Source organism: Aristolochia californica, unplaced genomic scaffold (assembly GCF_029961685.1).
Source record: "Aristolochia californica isolate CCGP_79_NKW_82.1479 unplaced genomic scaffold, dmAriCali1.0.hap1 SCAF_10, whole genome shotgun sequence".
NCBI classification, from domain to species: domain Eukaryota; kingdom Viridiplantae; phylum Streptophyta; class Magnoliopsida; order Piperales; family Aristolochiaceae; genus Aristolochia; species Aristolochia californica.
In genome coordinates, this window is record NW_027181771.1 from 2348186 (window position 1) to 2366096 (window position 17911).

At 38.3% G+C, this 17911-nt stretch overlaps 1 protein-coding gene across 1 annotated transcript; it reads right to left on the reverse strand.

Moving 5' to 3' along the window:
- Positions 1 to 1230: 1230 nt before the first annotated feature.
- On the reverse strand, positions 1231 to 16126 carry LOC137940237 (indole-3-glycerol phosphate synthase, chloroplastic-like). The gene is made up of 10 exons (XM_068785187.1): positions 15818 to 16126; positions 14770 to 15030; positions 14456 to 14632; positions 4766 to 4840; positions 4514 to 4558; positions 4268 to 4432; positions 3914 to 3992; positions 2349 to 2431; positions 2145 to 2213; positions 1231 to 1439 (listed from the first exon to the last, which is right to left on the reverse strand). The coding sequence occupies exons 1-10, from the start codon at positions 15971 to 15973 to the stop codon at positions 1344 to 1346; spliced, it is 1206 nt and encodes a 401-aa protein (XP_068641288.1). The 5' UTR covers positions 15974 to 16126; the 3' UTR covers positions 1231 to 1343.
- Positions 16127 to 17911: the final 1785 nt, after the last annotated feature.

The following is a 17911-nucleotide window of genomic DNA, read 5'->3' on the forward strand; positions in this document are numbered from 1 at the left end:
TCACATGTAAGAGGATTGCATGCGATCAGAAGAATCCCACTGTGTGGTTTGATCCACTCGTGTTGTATTTTATCTTTTTTAAAGGCCAGAAATGGAACTGAATAGCACAATTTAATGAAAGAGAAGATGACCCAAGAAGATTTGAGCGACTTACTCTGTAGAACATCGTTTTAATATGTAATTTCCTGTAATTTAAAATAGTTTCAAGGAAGCAATCAGAGTTTGAGTAAGACTGGTAAGGTTATTCAAACTTCAAAGTTTGAGGGTCCAGTTTGTACAAATCTCAGCATCTTCAAATATTAGGAGTCGTTGATAAAGATGGTGAGTCATATTGATAGGCTTCAGCCATGAATATTGTTTCCATTAATTTTCTGTAATTCTGAAAGAGACATGTCAATTGTGAATTTGAGCAGATAAAACGAAACCTTACCAATTACCATAACCAACAAGAACAACGAACTAAGATGGGAAGAATCTCTTAAAAACAAAACCTTTTGACTGCTAGTGATTTGGGATCGTTTCAACAGTAGTTGTAATCGTTCGATCGTTCGTTCGTGTAGGACTCTTGTTCATAAAACCTTGACTGGTGGAGGCATTCATGGGTGCTTGATTGATCTTTCATGTCGACTAATTTTGTCGGGCATTATATAGGAGAGAACAGGTGTCAAAGTGTGAGCCAAGTGAGGATCAATAATGCTTCCTATCAGAGAATGGACCACTCTTTGCTGCTTTTGTCATCCCATTTCAAGGGACACGTCCAATCTGTCAAATGGGACTCTTTGTCAAATGGCATGTGCAGCTCCATGGCTGTCCTGGAAATTAAAAAAGGGAATTTGATGCAAAGTTTATCAAATTTGCTTATTTATTAAGTAAACCCTAAGATCAGATTACTTGTAAGTAATGTTTTTACTAGTATTATAGTTTTATAATAAAGTTTAAAATAATAATCCTGCTAACCATTTCTCTCCTATAATTTCCTACCAGTATTTTTATAATACTTAGTCTGTACCTGCTGCTCTTTTCTACCTTTTCCTTGGTTTTATTTTACTATTTCATATGATATGATCAATAACCCAGTACATATTCATGATTAAAACTCTTCATTCTAACAGTGAGCTTTTAAAAATAGATGGCATAAGAACCAGTTCTCCAGTCCTGTCAGTTTAAAGCACTAAAAAACATAAATGGAAATGCAACTGAAAAAGAACAATGTTAAAACTCTATATAAATTTCATTTCATTAGATAATATTGACTATTGAGTATGAACTACAGATGGGTAAATTTAAAGTTGTTGTTTGAAGCTATATTTTTGCATTTAAAACTGAAAAACAGAATATAAACATCAGGGAGCGGGAGCGGGAGCTATGTTTCTACCAAAGAGTCCCGAGATAGCTTGAGATGGATCAGCCTGTTTGACAATAGATTCACCCACCAGAACCTGCAAAAATGGGATGACAAAGTCTACTGAGGATTCACCTATGTACATCAGGTACAGCAGATTTACAGCAAATAAAAGACATGGAAGTCGAGACAACAAGGGAGATCTAGAGTTGAAGTTATTGCATAAAGATACTGAAATTCTCCTGGCTAGCTTGATCTATTAGTATCACAGGCCAAAATGGACACAAGAGACATGATGAGCACAGATGCTGATCTCCTAACCTATCCCATATAAAGCTGCTTGTTGGGTTCCCCCAACTGCCTGAACAAAACAGAATATTTCTCCATTTATGCACGTAGGCTTGAACATGAGTAAATGATGCAAGAACAAATACTCTTTAGTCATGCAAATATGTTCATGTAAATCTTGAGATCAGAATAAAGAAAAAATTCAAAGAAAAGTATGTACATAGATATACATGGGGAAGTCAATTATCACTTCTATACCGTCCATCCTTTTTATTACATTTCCACATGATCACATCCCATGAAACTTACCTTGGACAACAGAAAGCTGTGAATATGATTTCTAATACGTTATCACTTACCACTTTTCTATGTTTTTTTTTATAATATTTTCACTTCTATATCTATGATATTCCTTCATTACTTTAACATGTGACCAGTTGCCCTGAAAAATTAGTTCGCACAAGAGAAAATGTAAAATATTATTTCCACATGATCAGATATAGAAAATTCTTACTGCTTTTACTCCAGCTTCTTGCACAAAAGCAATATCATCCGGAGTGAAAAGCCCAGATTCACCGACAACCTGGAAGAAGTTACCACAGCTTTGAGTATATGCATCAAGGTCCCAAGGGAATTTTCATGGCAACATGTAATTTCAAGTCTGACTTTGAGCCAAATGGTTAATAAAGAAAATGGATGAACAAATAGGCACTCTCACAATTATATCCCTTTCACGTATAATCTTGCCACGCTTTCCTTCAAGAAGCTTCTTGGTGTTGCTAATATCAACTTCAAATGTTTCTGCAAGAATGTTAAAAATGAGATTTCAGGGGACAATCGACATGAAAGTCAGTTTAAGATTAAACAAACAATCACAAGTTGGTCCATTGGACTCCTCCCACCAGTAAAAAACAGAAGACAACTTGTTAGTCTGTATTCCAAGCAAACTGAAGAAAATTCTCCTATGGAGAGGCAGTTTGTCTGGGTATATCTTTATGTTCATTGACATGATTACTTCAGGATAGCCACCCAACCAGGTGTAATATTGCTTTGAAAACACTGAAATTAAAGAAAAATAAGAAAAAAAAGAAAGGCAAGTGAAAGGTAAAAAGGAATCACCAAAATCACAATAATTTCAAGCAAGTGAAAATACCAATAAATTAAGTCAAATTAGTATGGAGTGATCCATCTCCTTCTGAGGAGCAATGGCGTACGCATTGCTTGTTTTTTCACCTGGAATTGTGAGGAAAAGAGAGAGCAAGAGAACAAAAGGAGAACACAAATGTTGGATAATTGATGATGATAAAAGAGGAGAACAAGAATGTTGGAAAATTGATGATGAGAAAAAAAGGGAACGGCTTCGGAGACATGCAAAGGGAGTTAGGAAAGGGAGAACAGCAGCAGGGAGAGGAAGGAAAGCTAGACAATGGGTATTATAGAAGGGAAATCAAATCAGAAAGTACCATCATTTAACTATGTAATCATGTATGGAAGATATCCTACCCCTGAATGTTTCGTTCAGTCAACGGTAACAGCTAGAATTTCCCAAATCCTCATGCATGTAAGAAATTTAGTTTCATATCTTTTTATTTTATGTTATTGAATGATTGACAGCATCACTAAGAGGCCTGAATGGCAAGAAGCTCTACAAAAGAAAATTCAGAAGAAAAAAAACCACAAAATACATAAAAAAAAAAGCTAAAATGCTTAAGTAGGATTGGTAAAATGTTAGATGGGTCATTAGGTAAACTACCAGTGCTACTAGTCACAACTTCATCAGCCTGAAAGTAGATGAGGGTGGAGTTTTCATCAAGATATTTCTCCATTTCTGATAATGAAAACAGAATAAACAGGAACTTACATTTGAAAAACTAGACCAAAAAATATGTAAGTTCTTCCAAACAATTTTGTAATTGTGAACACAAATTTCCTTGAAGGGAAAACTAGTCTAGATTTATATGTGGAGGGTTTTTTTCAAAGGCTTACTTGCAGAGAATAACTTTTAAAAGGCTTATATTCTACATGCAACTTTTCCCATGACCTTTTTCTACGTCATGCTGAGTTTATTTTTTTAAGACACATGTCCATCATTTGAATAACATGAAGTAGCTCGTTTTCTTTTTTTAAGAATAATGCCCAGAGAAGATTTCTCCAGCATGTACAAGTAGAAGAACATAATGTAAAACTTCAAAGAAGAGCTTAATGATGCACTGAACTACATACCTATGAGAATCTACAAGAAAGCTAACAGACAACTTATTTGAACTGTCTCCAGTAGCTTACCAAGGTTACGGTTGTTGATACCAATTAGCTGGATCCCCTCAATTCCAAGAACCCGATCCATTTCTCTTTCATCATGCACCTTGAACCAGGTAGAGCATCAAAAGGACTTGTCACTGAATATCTAAAGCAAGTAGATGTGAAAAAAAGAAAAGATAATCCTGAAGATCTTTGGTGGATGTATCTGATATGATGAATAAAATGAGTGGAATAGGTTCCCAAAAGAAGGGGCAGAATAAACCATGAAAGAAATACAATACCTAGCTTAAAGTGAACAAGTAACACCATAGCATAAAATGCCCTTTCCAGAAACAAAACAAAAAAAACAGAGCATAGTCAAGAAATTAGTCTACATACCTCAACTAGAGCTGCCAGGCCTAGTTTTTCACATATTTTTATCATATATCTGATATCAAGATCAGGCAACACTGCAGCTATTAGAAGAACTGCATCTGCGCCCTTTGTTCTAGCATAGTATATTTGCCATGCATCTATAATGAATTCTTTGCAAAGAAGAGGGCACTGCATTCATAAACCTTAACATGAAACAAGTATCACAAGACAAAGAATTAAGTTTGAATAACTTAAGTCACAAAAACAGACCTTTACTCCGGCATCACGTATAGCTTCCAGGTTGTGAAAACTTCCCTTAATCAACATTGAATTACAATTAGTAAAAAACTTAAATGCATGAAGTTGCTAATAAATATTTACCTTTGTTAAACTTGGGTCCAAGTCCATTTCAAAATGGCAAGCCAAAGTTATGTGACCTTGCCCCAAGTAATAACCATATGACCTTTCTAACCCTAGATTCATGTGGGTCTAATCTAACAATCTTGAAACAAAAATATTTACCTTGAAGTATTTTTCATCAGTTAAAACACTAAGGCATGCTGCTCCACCTTTCTCATAAGCGTTAGCTATTTGAACCTGGGTATGGAGAAAGGCAGGAAAAGAAAAAGAAATCAAACAAAATCTTTTGTAACAAGAGAAAGAAATAATTTAAAAAAAAAACAGAAATAAACAAAGGAAAGAAATGTGGGAGCCTGTAGGGCCTTTACAAGATCAATTTTCTTGCCAGTTTCCATAACAACTCTTTAGTTGAATGCTTTAAATTACAACTTCTACTCTACATGCTAGAATTTTATCAACAGAAAGCCAATGTATTGAAGAAGACAAGATGTGATTATGTCAATTAAGTCCAAGTCATGTACATCCCAAACAAGGTTTCCAACAGGGACAAGTGCGATGTTCAAATTTTTTACTATTCAAGTCCAAATCTTTTGGCTTTCCAAAGCCACCAAATTACAAAAATAAAGTTGATGGACAAGACTGGAATATGGGCAATCCAACCTTTATCTTCTCAACTCTAGCAAATTCCTATTTTCAAGTTCCAAGGGGAGAACTTGAACATTCAGGTGCTGTTTAGTAACTAGCAGTAGCTAGAACAAGAGGATAAATCACTAAGAAATTATTCTCAGCAAAAGAAGGAAGAAACAATGGTACTCCACCAACCAAAAAGAAAAACTTGTATTGATTTTCAAAACTTCTCCAAAGTTACAGCAGATTCACCTATTTATAGACTCAGCTAAAGACTTCACAAAATAAGTAACATCACCAAAAGAGGACTAAGCCACCAAATTAATTCCACTTGCAGGAAAAGAATTCCAACAACTATCAGAGATAGAAACTTCCAACAATGAACTTACTAACTTTGAAACTTTTTTATATCGACTACTAGTAAAAAAATTGCTAATTAGAGATTTCCCTTAAAAGCTCTTCTACTTAGGTGGAAACAATGCTGACTTTCCCTATATAGAAAGTACCAAAATAAAGTGCTAACACTACCGAATTACAAAAATAAAGCTGATAGATAAAGCTGGATTATGGGTAATCCAACCTTTATCTTCTCAACTCTAGAAAATTTCTGGTTTTCAAGTTCCAGGGAAAGAACTTGAATACCCAAGAGTTGTTTTATGACTAACAGTAACTAGCACTGCAGAAAAATTACACCGAGAAACTATTCGCAGCGAAAGAAAGAAAAAAAATGGTGTTCCAGCAGCCAAAGAGAAAAGCTGTATTATTCTTGAACAAATTGTGAAATTACATCATCTCTCCCTATTTATAGACTCTGAAACTACCATGTGCTTGCCAAATAAGCTACACCATTTTGGCAGAATTTTCCTAGGACTAGTCTTCCTAATTATAAATGAATTCGGACATACTAAATTGAAAACCACTTGCTAGAAAGAATTCCACAAATTAACTTAAAATAGAAACTACCAACAGTGACCACTTTATGACTTTATGACTCATCAGTTTAAAAAAAAAATGTATTACGTGATTCACCCCCTCTTTGAAAGACCTCGAGTTTGCAGATTCAATTTCATGTTCACCATAATAAGGTTATAAATGCTTGTTGTTGAATGTATCACTGATGAGCAACTAGGGAAGCAATTGTACTTTGTAGGCATTGTACCTTGTAGGCAATTGCCACATGGATCTATCTTCATAGGCTTGAGCCCAGATATTCACCAGTAGGATACCTTTCTTTTGAAAGATACACCCAAACCTCACCACCGATATCAAAGTAACCTCCTTTTTGTGTTATCAGCCCAGCACTTGTATTTAACATAGTTTGTTCCAATGTTATCCCAAACCTGTTCAAGAAGTGCAATTAGCTTGTTCCTTGTATTTAGCATAGCTTATTTGAATGATAGCTCAAACCTATTCATGAAGTGCAATTAGACCAACAACCATGTTTTCAATCTTTCAGTTTGGTCTCCCAGTATTTGGGATAAGGAGGAGATTAAATGGACCTTGGAATTGAAATGTACCCCCGATAGCAGTAGAGAAATTTTTTCAAATAAAAATAGAAAGAAACGCTGATTATTCACTGTCGAAATCAAAGGAAAAGAAAAAAAACGAACATAGCCACTGGTATTCGAGAGACCAGTACTCTCCCTGAGCAAAGCTCTAAAGAAACAAATCCCAATCCCCTCCTCTCTCTCTCCGCTGAACTTATATTCACCCACAATTCTCGTAACAAACTTTTCCAAATCCCTAAGCCAAAACAGGAAAATTCCACATCAGAAAATTGCCCCACTACTCAACCGATAGTATACCAAAAATACCCCTATCCTCATTAATCTATCATCAACTGTTATTTCTTCTAATTAACCTTCAGCTACTGCTTACTCTTTCTAGAGTAAGTAAAACGAATTGGAGGTTTATCATTACCACCCCCCGCCCAAACTTTCACCTTATCCTCAAGGTGAAAAACTTGAAACTGGAGCCTCATTGCCTTAAAATCCTCCCAAGTGGCTTCAAACTCTGGTAGTCCCTTCCATTGCACCAAAACCTCCAGTTGTTGCTGCCCATTTTTTTTCCGCTCTTCGTACATTCAAAATGGCAGCAGGTTCAACCAACATCTCTAATTCAGCAGTCAATTGTGGAGGAAGAATTGGAGATGAATGTGATATTCCTTTTGCTCGACGAAGTTGGGAGACATGAAACACCGAATGCACGGAGGACTCTGGTGGTAGTTGCAGTTTGTAAGCAACTTTTCCAACTCATGACACCACCTCAAAAGGTCCATAAAAACACGCTGCCAACTTCTCATTGCGCCGAGTGGCCAAAGAGCGTTGCCGATAGGGCCTGAGTTTGACAAACACACGATCCCCAACCTAAAACTCTTCATCCCTCCTTTTAAGATCAGTCATGGCCTTCATTCTCTGTTGAGCCCGCAGTAATTGCATCTTTAAATCGTCAAGATACGCATCCCGTTCCTCTAAAATTTGTTCTACTTCAGAAACTGTAGTTGTCCCTGACTTATAGTGCAACAAGGAAGGAGGGTCACGTCCGTATAAGACTCGGAATGGAGTGGTACCAGCAGATGAATGGAAGCTGGTGTTATGCCAATATTCTGCCCAGGATAACCACTTAGCCCAAGTTTTTGGTTTGTCAGAAGCGAAACATCGAAAATAGGTCTCCAAACACCTGTTAACCACTTCAAATTGTCCTTCTATTTGAGGGTGGTAGGCGGTGTTGTGTCTCAAATCAGTCCCTTGGAGATGAAAGAGTTCCTGCCAGAAATGACTCATAAACACTTTATCCCGATCTGAAATAATAGACTTGGGCACCCCATGCAATCGAATCACCTGTCTCACAAATAAATCAGCCACTATTTTGGCTGTAAATGGGTGCCTCAACACCAAGAAATGAGCATACTTGCTCAACCTATCCACCACCACCATAATAGTATCAAAGCCCTCTGACCTTGGCAACCCTTCAATAAAGTCCATGGTCAAATCCTCCCAAACCAGCTTTGGTAAGTCAATAGGCTGTAGAAGACCAGCTGGGGACATTGCCAAGTGTTTGTTCTTTTGCCAAACCTCACAATTCTGAACGAATTCAGTCACTTTTTTCTTCATACCCGGCCAATATAAGTACAGCAGCCATTCTTCTATATGTTTTAACCTCTCCCGAATGGCCCCCAATAGGTGTGCAGTGGTATTCACGCATTAAGGTTGGAATTAGGGAAGAAGTCTCAAATAAAACCAACCTACAATTGTAAAAGAGTTGCCCATGTTCAACTTGAAACCCCACAACCTTGTCACCAACTGCCAACCATGTGATAATTTGTTGTAAGAATGAGTCCGCTGCTACTTCTTGTTGTAAAACATCCATATCCAGCCATTGCACCCCCGAAACTGCAGTTATATTCATCATTTCAGGTTTGCGAGAGTGCATCCCCCACTCTATTACTTGCCCCCGGTCGGTATTGAATGTCAAAGTCATAGCCCATCAATTTCACCAACCAGCGTTGATATTCAACACTTACTAGACGTTGTTCCAGCAAGAATTTTAAACTTTGCTGGTCGGTTTGCACCAAAAACCTCCTTCCAAACAGGTAAGGATGCCATTTTTTAATAGCCAACACAATGGCCATTAGCTCCTTTTCATAAATAGACTTCAGTTGGGCTCGTTCACTCAATACTTGACTGAAAAATGCAACCGGCCGTTGATCTTACAGTAGAACAGCCCCTAGCCCATATCCAGAAGCGTCAATCTCCACAATAAACAGCTTTGAAAAATCAGGTAAAGCCAAAACCGGTACCGTAGTCATGGCTTCCTTCAAACGCTCAAATGCCTCGGTTGCTTCATCCATCCACCCAAATCTATCTTTTTTTAATTGATCCGTCAAGGATCTAGCAATATTTCCATAACCCGAAACAAATTTCCGGTAGTATCCTGTAAGACCAAGGAAACCCCTTAATTCCTAAAGTGTGGTTGGTGCTAGCCAATCAACCATAGCCTGTATCTTACTAGGATCAACCGACACCCCTTCTCTATAGATGATATGTCCCAAGTATTCTATCTTTTCTCTCCCAAAAGAACACTTCTTAGAATTAGCATACAATCTGTGTTCTTTTAATTTCTCCAAAACATCTACTAAATGATCACAATGAGCACTCCAACTTGGACTATATATCAGAATATCATCGAAGAATACCAATACAAATCGCCTGAGAAAAGGTTTGAATACCTCATTCATAAGGGATTGAAATGTAGACGGTGCATTGGTAAGCCCAAAAGGCATGACCAAGAATTCGTAGTGTCCTTCATGAGTCCGGAAAGCTGTCTTGTGCACATCCGCTGCTTTCATTCTGATTTGGTGGTATCCCGACTTCAAGTCCAGCTTCGAAAAGACCTGTGCTCCATAAAGCTCATCTAACAACTCATCGATCACGGGAATAGGAAACTTATCCGGAATAGTTTCTTTTTTAAGGGTTCTATAGACCACACAAAATCTCCAACTTCCGTCTTTCTTCTTGACAAAGAGCACGGGACTTGAAAAGTGCTAGTGTTGGGTTGTATTATTCCAGTAGCCAAAATTTCTCCCACCAATCTCTCTATTTCATTTTTTTGTATTTGGGGGTACCAATATGGACGAACACTCACCGGTGAAGCTCCATCCTTCAAAATTATGGCATGTTCCTTCTCCCTTTTTGGTGGCAACTCTTGGGGCATAGCAAAAACATCCCCAAACTTCGTCAAAACTCTCTTCACCATCGCTGTCATGTCCTCCTTCGGTTGTGACACTGCCACTGTGGTACTCCCCAACTCCACATGTCCCTCATGCTTGATAGTATGCATCATCACCTTGAGTGAAACCAGAGTTTTGTGCAAGGAGGGATCTCTCTGTAACACCACTGTCTTACCCAATCTAAATTTCATAACATGGGTTTTCCAATTCGTATATGTTCCTCCTAAGGTCTCCAACCATTGTACACCCAAAATAACATCGGTGCTTCCCAAGTCAAAAGGCAGAAAATCCTCCACGATCTCTATTCCTTTAAGAGTTAATTGAACCCCTTTACAAATTCCTTCCCTGGGAAGGGCCGCACTTGTGCCCAATCTGTTGGAGATAAAGGTAGATGCAGTTTTTCCACCACTGTAGTAGAAATAAATTATGGGTTGCTCCTCCATCAATGAGCACAACGACTGGTTGTTCTTCGATGCTTCCTGCAATCTTGATGGTCTTCGGAAGGGTTAATCCAACTACCAAATTCAGTGACACTACCACTATTTGAGCAATCGCCCTAACCTCTTCTTCCTGCTGTTCACACTTCCCGTCGTCGCCATCCTCCATAACTTCTTCTTCCAGCTCTTGTAAAATCAGCACTTGCATATCCTTGTTTTTACATCTATACTCAGCTAAGAATTTTTCATCACAACGGTAGCACAAACCCCGCTCCCTCCGGTATTGGATTTCGGCTTCCGTGAGTTTCTTGAATGGCGCCCTCTTCTCCATCCCATTTTTAGTCGTTTCTGCCATTGTCATGGTCCTCCCATTACCCCCAACTATGGTCCCCGCTGGTTTTGGAGTACCCAGCCCAAACTGAGTCTGCTTAATAACTCTATTTTTCTCTTCCAACTTTTGGGCCAGCTCCATGGTCCTTCCCAGCCCATTGGGCTCCAACACCCTCACCTCGGCCCGAATTTCTGGCTTAAGCAAATTAACAAAGTTAGACTCCAACACCTTCTCTGGGATATCTTCCAACGTGGAAGCCAAAGCCTCAAATCGCCTTCTGTAAACTCTCACAGTGGTCACCTGCTTCAACGACAGGAATTTCTCATAAGGAGAGCCTTCTTCGGAACTTCGGAACCGTTTGAGCAATAAATACTGAAATTCTTCCTAGTTCATGATCTCCCTCCTGTTATTTTCATACTTGAACCATTTTAACGCCTCCCCTTCCAGACATACTACGGCAGCTTCCAATTTCTCAACTTGAGATACTCGGTTTAGTGAGAAATATCGCTCAGCTCTGTAAATCCAATCATCGGGGTCTTCTCCCTCAAAAACTGGCAACTCTAACCTTCTCGGTCGCACTTCAAATCGGCCATGCATATTCCGGTCAACCTCGTCACCGTCTAGTCCGCTTCCGGTACTTCTCTGGATCGAGTTATCGCCAACTGCCGAGTTCAGCCCTTGTTTTGACGTCGTCGACTTACTCTGCGCAGCCAGATTCCGAGTGAGTTCCTCTTGGGTACGTAAGAGTTGTTCAACTCGCCCTATCAACGTCGCCAACCCTTGCTCCATGGCCGGAATCTTTCGAACCTCCTCTTTGATCGAGCTCACCTCCTCTCTTACTGAACTCAAGATTCCCTCCACCGAATCCACTCTCGACTCCATTCTGGTAGTAGCCATGAGGATCGACTAGATGCTTTGATACTAGATGATGTACCCTCGATAGCAGTAGAGAAATTTTTCAAAATAAAAATAGAAAGAAACGTTGATTATTCACTGTTAAAATTAAAGGAAAAGAAAAAAAATGAACATAGCCACTGGTATTCGAGAGACCAGTACTCTTCCTAAGCAAAGCTCTAAAGAAACCAATCCCAATCCCCTCCTCTCCCTCTCGCTGTACCTATATTCACCCACGATTCTCATAACAAACTTTTCCAAATCCCTAAGCCAAAACCGTAAAATTCCACTTCAGAAAATTGCCCCCACTACTCAACCGATAGTATACCAAAAATACCCGTCCTCATTAATCTATCATCAACTGTTATTTCTTTTAATTAACCTTCAGCTACTGCTTACTCTTTCTAGAGTAAGTAAAATGAATTGGAGGTTTATCAAATTGTCACCAAAAACTACTTGAAATGGAGAGAATCCAATAGTACGATTCTTAGAACTGTCAAATTCAAACTCCAATTGTAGAAAGCAAGATACCACTTTCCAATCACCTTAACATACAACCTCAACATATTGCCCAAGCTTCGATTAACTACCTCTATTTGCCCATCTGTTTGTGGGTGATAAGGACAGCTAAATTTGAGTGTAGTGCCAAGCTTCTTCCACAAAACCTTTCAAAATGTAAACATAAACTTGGAATCTCAATCTGAGATTATAGTTTTCGGTAAACCATAAAAAAAGAGCCACTTGTGAACAAGTCTACTGCTTTCCATGCATTATGCATTGACTTACAAGGAATGAACTGAGCCATCTTGGAGAATCGATTAGCAAAAACATATATGTTGCCCGAGCCTCTTGTAGTGTGAGGAAGAACAATCACAGAATTCATAGAAATATCAATCCAAGGGTAAGAAGGGATAGGTAAAGGAGTATATAATGCAGAATTAGATGAAACCCCTTTGGTTGTTTGGCATGTGCGACACCTTTGTACATAACAAGACCAATAGTCTTATCTTTTACCAAAATGCCCAATTGTGTACTTCCTTGATGATAATTTGTCAAAGAGACACATTAAGAATGCATCAAGAATTACCTTGAATAAATAACCAACCTTCACCAAGTAATGTCTTCCCAAAAAAACTTTGTTATGGTCCTGTAGGGCCCAAACTAGGGTATGGGCATCAGGTTGGGCCACCTTGTATGGGATATGTTTAAGGACCTAGCTTTTCGCATTCCATCAACTCTAGAGCTTTTGACATATTAGCTAGGTATTTAACATTTGGTATCAGATCAGGCACCATGTCACGTGTTCGAATCCCGGAGGGGGCGACCAATGAAAAGGGCTAGTTAGTGCAAGAGTGAAAGCTATCACAAAGGTGAAAGGGGCTATCTGGTCTAGAGTGGGAGCCATCATAGAGTGGACCATTGTAGACGTCGGCACAGTAGCGTAGTAGATTGTTATGATCATGTGGGGCCCAACCCGGGGTATGGCCGCCGGTTGAGCCAACCTAGTACGGGATAGGTTTAAGGCCTAGTTTTTGACATTCCATCAGCTCTGGAGCTTTTGGCGTATTGGCTAGTTATCTAACAAGCTCATTTTCTAGCAGTTGATCCTTAAATAATTCTAATCCAAATACATCCATTCTCATGGAATTTAGAAGGGTAAACCTTCTACTTAAGAGCATCAGCAACCTTGTTTTAGGTTACCTACTAACAATAAACAATTTATGACTTTCCTAAACTGACTACTAATAAAGGAAACTACTAACTAAACATTTTCCTAAATAAAACTCTCCTAATTGGAACTCATCAACAACTAGGGAAACTAATAAAAGAAGAAACTTGCTGACTTTCATTTGAAAGGGAACTAAACCATAGTACTTTCCAAAAATAGTAAGTTGTCGTCTTTTCAGTTTTCCTCTTTCCTTTTTTGCTTCCTCCTTTCATATCCTTCAATGGTTTAGGATGACTTAGTTTGTCCTCATATTTTAGTTTGTCATGATTGATACTTACTTGTTCATTATTACTATTTTTTGGCAGCTCTATTGTACTACACACTCTTCTACGAATGTTTTTTTATATATTTTTGAAGTGAGCAGCCTCTCGGTTTTGAGGGCGAGGAGATGCGACACGGTCAATCAGGGATGGAGATGAGTTCATAAGATAGAATAACGGGGTAGGGATGAGGCTGAAAAATCAACACCGTCCAGGATTTTTTGGGTTCGGGTTCCTCGTGGGGGTCGATCAGTGCCGACCTCTGCTAGGAGCTCCTCAAATGTTATGTATCTAAACTCGGCAACAAAAACTTCTCAAATGATATGCATCTAATCTCATGAGTTGATTTAGGTCCATTATTCACACATGAGAGAGAGAGAGAATTTAATGAAATCCCTGAGTGCAGCTGAATTAACATCACAAAATTCACAACTGTCATGGAGAAAACAGAATTATACTTTTGAGAAATCAAACATAATGATAAACATTAAACATGATGGAAGTATTTAGCAACAACAGTATACTGTTACACATTTTTCTTTCATGACTGATTGATTATAAAGAAACACATATACCCTGATGAAGCATACCTCATGCATTTTTCATATTACTATCCCTCTAAAAATGGCAACCATATTAATAAAAAAGAACATGTAGAGCCAGGCTCCCAGTTCAAGCTACAAGCAAAACCATATACAGCATATAAAGGACCTGTTACTTAGTGAACATATGCTACAGGAATGAAGGAACGCCCCAAAAGATCATGTCCACACAGAAATAACATGTTTGCCCTTTTAAGACCATAAACCAAACCAAAATACTATAGGCCAGGAGATTATACTTACAGGATCAAAGTCCTCTCGCAAAACTCCTCTACTTGGAGAAGCCTTCTTCACTTCAGCAATTAGAGCTGGCAGACCAGTTCGCAAATGAGATGCCTTCAGAGCTCCAACAAAATCGCGAACTGGAAGCACACTGTTAAGTGCTTTAGCCAGAACTGACAAAGGCCTCCGCTCTTTCAACTAAATAAAGTTCATGGGAAGAGAAACTTAAGATTCAGGAAGCATAGATTATTTTCTTATGTAAAAGTAGCAATTAACAAGATAACCTTCAAGTGGAGGAAGGACATGAATCAACTCGGGGGTAAGTTTGGAAGTACCTGTGAGACTTCCTTATCCTTGTGCCAAATTATTTCCTCTAGTATATTCCGAGGAGTGTTGCCTTCATTCTGAAGTCGGAATTCAAAAGGGCCCACATAATGTTGAGGTGGTCCAGTAGATGGACGTCTTCTGATTCTGATGCCTTGGCTGGCAGCTATTTCATCTTGCATTATGCCCAATTCCCAGTCTTTGATTTCAAGAGAATTTGCAAGAGAGTCAGCAGCAGAAGAAATTAACGCAGATCCATCCTTGCTTTCAGACTGCAAACATCAAAAGGTGCATGCTTGTCTTTATTTTTAGGCAACGCCTTAAAGAGCAACTACAGATGGTACATCATTTCAAACTGGGGTTTTAGTTTTACAGATATAGCTCGAGTGTATATATTGAGTTTAACAAGGTAGTTTCGCAAAATATGAAAGCATTCTTCCATGAAACCAAAAGCATATTGGATTAGTAAACTATCTTAATATAGAAGATATATATATATATATATATATATATATATGAAAATGATGCAGCATATCTCATTCACCTGAACTTCTTTGGATGGAAATCACTTTTTTGATGAAGAGGAGAAAAATATGAGAATCATTTACTTCAGCTGCTCAATTAGGACTAACATAACAACAAATACAAAAAAAAGGAAACATTTCAAAAATATGAAGTATGAGCATCCAACCAAGCCTTGTTCAGTCCTCCCTAAAATCGCCATTTGTTGCTAAACATTCACAAGAATGTGAGTTTTAGGGCACAAGGAGGAACAGTATCATTCCTATCTCCAACAATTCTTCTGAATGATTATTAAATGGGACCAGTTGCTTGTCAACCGAAGGGTGATAAAAGTCGAACGCGATTGAACTAATTATTTGCTTTAATCGTTGTAGTTTCGTCCAGTGACTGACAATGCGGAGGGTAGCATGGGATATGTAAGTACCGCCATTTCTGATACTAATCCCCTCTCCAATCATATCCCTCCGTGTCAAAAAGTTATTTGAAACAAACTGAAAATGCCTCATAAAATTAAGCAATTAGCAGTTAATGAATCACCTGCTGAGCTCTTAAGCTCCGGTGGGAGGCGCTACTCTGTTTCTCCACTGACTGACGAGAAGAGGGCCTCAGGAATATGAAACTCCGGCAGCATTTTAGGGCAGAAACTGTCGGAATCGAAGCCTTCGGGATTGTTCTAATGGAAGTCCCATCCATATCTCCAATCAAGGGAGATGAAAGCAAACAAGATGAAGATGCTGTGTGCTACGTTTCGTGGCTTCGCCCTTTGTTAATTAGAGTAGGCGACCTGCTTTTGAAACATTAACCATTTTTAGGTGGAAAATCTTCTGGGTTCTTAAAAAATATTACTTGTAAAGGACGACTTAACTGAGTTTCACATTTTCAATCTCCTATTGAATTGAAATACTCTTGTGGTTGTGTTTTCAAGCTAATTTCTCTCTATAAATTGACCTGCTGTCATCTGTGGTAATCACATCAAGGAAAGTTGTGATTTTCTTTGTTCTCTATTATGGTATTCTATTATTGCTAGATTCTAAGTTTCCATTCATTAACCTCTAATAACTATTTAAGATAGATACGTGGAGGAAGATGAAGAAAATAAGGAAAGAGATGAAAGGATGAAACAAAGGAGTGAAATTTAGATGGGAATTTCCCTAAAATACCCATTTAAAATAAATTATTTTCAAAAACACTGACGTCATCAAAATATTTCTAAAACTATCTAACTTTGACCGATCAAATGCCTATGTGTGCAATCAAAAGCGACACGTAAGCTTTGACTGCTTATGTGTCACCATGTAATCAGTGCAGTAAACATAGATCGACACATCGTCTGCCATATCATTATTTTACCACGTTATCTGCCATATAAGCTGACACGTCATTAAATAAAAAATTATTATTTTTTAAATAAAAAAATCAAATACATTTCGTGCCACGTAAGCCCTCACTTATGTTTTTTTCTCAAAAATCTCTCTTCCTCAATCTTTCTTTCTCCTCGCGTCTCCTCTCGCCCCCTCTCCTCTAGCCGTTGTCGCCGCTTGGCCTAGCCCTCGAACCCCCCCCCCCCCCCCCCCCCCTCAACTGCTCTCTCTTAGTCTCAACCTCATCTTTTATTATTCTTTTTCGCTCCCCTCTGTTCATCCTCACGGTTGCCTACTTTCATACGTTGATTCAGGAACTTGGTGAAGGTTTTATATCTTGAAGCCATGGAATTTGGTGCCTCGAGTAAGAACAGTGAGCAGAGTACCAAATCCGGGAGGAAGATAACTAGGTCGAGAAGTAATTATATAAGATGAGAAGAGGATGCTTTTGAAAGACCAAGTGACATGGGAGATGTAGTTTGATTGATACTCTATCATGGGTTTCTTGGTTGATGGTGGTTTGTTTGTACATTTTTTTGCAGATGTGCAGCAAAGATCATATTTTTCCGAGAAACTATCCAAAAATAGTATCAAACTCTTGACAGTTACAGGTTAGACAGTTTATAATCCTGTTGATGTAAGTTCTACTCCAAAGAGATTTGGATTACATTCTTACAGAGAATGTTACTTGAGAAAGGATCATATCTGAAGAATTTACAGAGAACTTAGTAGGTTGTGATTGTGTTAGACTTCTGGAATTCGCCTTCGATAGGATGGATTTTGATGACGATAACGGTTGTGATGATGATATGATACTACAGGGGTAGGATGTAAATGAGCTTTCCACATTCCAAGCTTCATTTTGCAGAAAAAACGAAGAAAAGCACATTTCAAATTCTAATTCCAACCTCTATGCATATATGAGACTGCCACTGTTTAAGGATTTGACACTCGCTTGGCTCAATTTTAAGAGAAGGTTTCTGCAATTTCACCACGTAGCATTAGATTTTATCCAAGCCAAAAGACGTACTTTCATGAGAAAAAAATCAATAAATATAACAAAAGAACAGAAGAGGAAACCTCTATTTCCTTCCACTCTCTGCAGGTATAAAAAATTAACAAATAAATAAGAAAATTTGATCAAATCTTAACTTTAAGTGAGGGCTTACGTGGCACGAAATGTATTTGATTTTTTTATTTTAAAAAAAATATTTAATCTTTTATTTAATGACGTGTCGGTTTATGTGGCAGATGACAAGGTGAAATAATG